The sequence below is a fragment of the Austrofundulus limnaeus genome, unplaced genomic scaffold, assembly GCF_001266775.1.
Source record: "Austrofundulus limnaeus strain Quisiro unplaced genomic scaffold, Austrofundulus_limnaeus-1.0 Scaffold335, whole genome shotgun sequence".
Lineage (NCBI taxonomy): Eukaryota > Metazoa > Chordata > Actinopteri > Cyprinodontiformes > Rivulidae > Austrofundulus > Austrofundulus limnaeus.
Window position 1 is genome coordinate 454,888 of NW_013952737.1, and position 1,600 is coordinate 456,487.

Below are 1,600 nucleotides of genomic sequence, written 5' to 3' on the forward strand. Positions count from 1 at the left end.
GATAAAGATGTAAAAAGATTTTACACAAAAATTGTTTTGAATAAATGTTTATTTGTTTACATTGCTTTTTTTATCTTCAAATTCCCCTAAAAACTTTATTAGACTGAGAAAATTTGTTTCAGAATCGAAAATCGTTTCAGAATCGAATCGTGACCTTAAAAATCGGAATTGAATCGCCAGACACAGAGATTCGCACCCCTAATCAGAACCCAGATAAAAGTGACTGATGGATAAACCTGTCAGTGCAAGAACAGCACATACCGTCCAACAGCTCGAGGGTAACCGTGGGATCAACGTACTCCCACCAGTGTTTCCCRTCTGTAGACACCGGGATTTCCCAGTTGGACCACTTGCAGGCGAGGTGGATACACACACAGGCGACGACAGGTGGGCTGTACTGAAGGCAGAACGTGGTCAGGTGCAGACTGTGCGGCAGGATACACCCGAAGATGAAATAACAAGCAGACACAGAACAAACAAGAAAAAACACTTTTAGTGTATTTATAGTTTGAGAATATGTAAAAAAAAAAAAAAAATTTAGTGTATTTATAGTTTGAGAATATGTAAAAAAAAAAAAAAAAAAACAAAAAAATAAAAAAAGAGATCCCAAAACTTGTATAAAAAAACAAATTAATGTTAAAGAAAACTATGACTGTACCTGTTGGTTGCCATAAAGTATGACGTTTGGGCCAGATCTTTACTGGCTGGAATAACAGAACAAGAAAATTGAAATAAAATTAAAACCTGTAAAATACCAAGTTAGCGTGAAAATAATAAAAAAAGACAAATTAAGATATTCACCTCTAACGAGCTGAGTGCACTTGACAACATGTGTGTGAGGATGATCAATTGTGATTTCAAACGCTGAAATAAAAGAAATAAAAAAAAGAGGGGAAAAAAATCAGAAGAGTTTAGTAAACTGAATGCAAAGATCTAAATTCAAATGTTTAACATGAATTATTTAGTCTTCATTAAATCCAGTTTCCATGGAAAACGAAACGTAAACTCAAACCCCCTGAAAGCCAGAAAATTGATATCATTATTCCAAACTTKAAGTGGAAAGTCAGAAAAATGGAATGCTATTTTTCTGCATGACACAGACAAATGAAACGTCAGGAGCATAAACAAAACTTTACAAAGCTGAAATAAGTCATGAAGCAGCTAGAAGGCGCTTTATTTATCTCATGTTCCAATGCTGCTAAAGACATTTTAGAGTTTCTGTGAACAAAGGTTGGGCAGGTTAGCTTTACAGTTACACGTCTCTGGAGCTAAACAAAGGGACCCGGCTCCTCCTCTAAACTTACCCAGGGTCTGSAGAATTATGCTCTCAAGAATGACCAGGTCTTGGGCTTGTTGCAGGTAAGCCTGAGGTTGAGAGGACAGGCATGTTACTCACTGGGAGGCCTCTAATTGTTGTTAAACAAGACATGCTGAACACACGTTGTGGTTTTGAACATGTCTGACCACTAATCTAATCTTAAAAAAATAAAACATTTAATAACAATTCACAAATCTCAGTAAATGGACTTCTCAAATCTCAGTAAATGGACTTCTCGTTTCTGATCATGAAAAAAATTGCTAACTTATTTAATGAATATTT

General features: G+C 35.6%; 1 protein-coding gene across 2 annotated transcripts in view; it reads right to left on the minus strand.

Annotated features, from left to right (window-relative positions):
• ccnt1 (cyclin T1) overlaps positions 1-1,600 on the minus strand; it is a 12,812-nt gene that overhangs the window by 7,812 nt on the left and 3,400 nt on the right. The window contains exons 4-7 of one of the 2 annotated variants that reach the window (XM_014022544.1): positions 1,305-1,365; positions 802-864; positions 659-704; positions 262-425 (exon numbers count right to left, since the gene is read on the minus strand). In XM_014022544.1, coding sequence (XP_013877998.1) covers positions 262-425; positions 659-704; positions 802-864; positions 1,305-1,365 — 334 coding nt within the window. Of the gene's footprint in view, positions 1-261; positions 426-658; positions 714-801; positions 865-1,304; positions 1,366-1,600 lie in introns of both variants that reach the window. The other variant, XM_014022543.1, reaches the window with a different exon arrangement.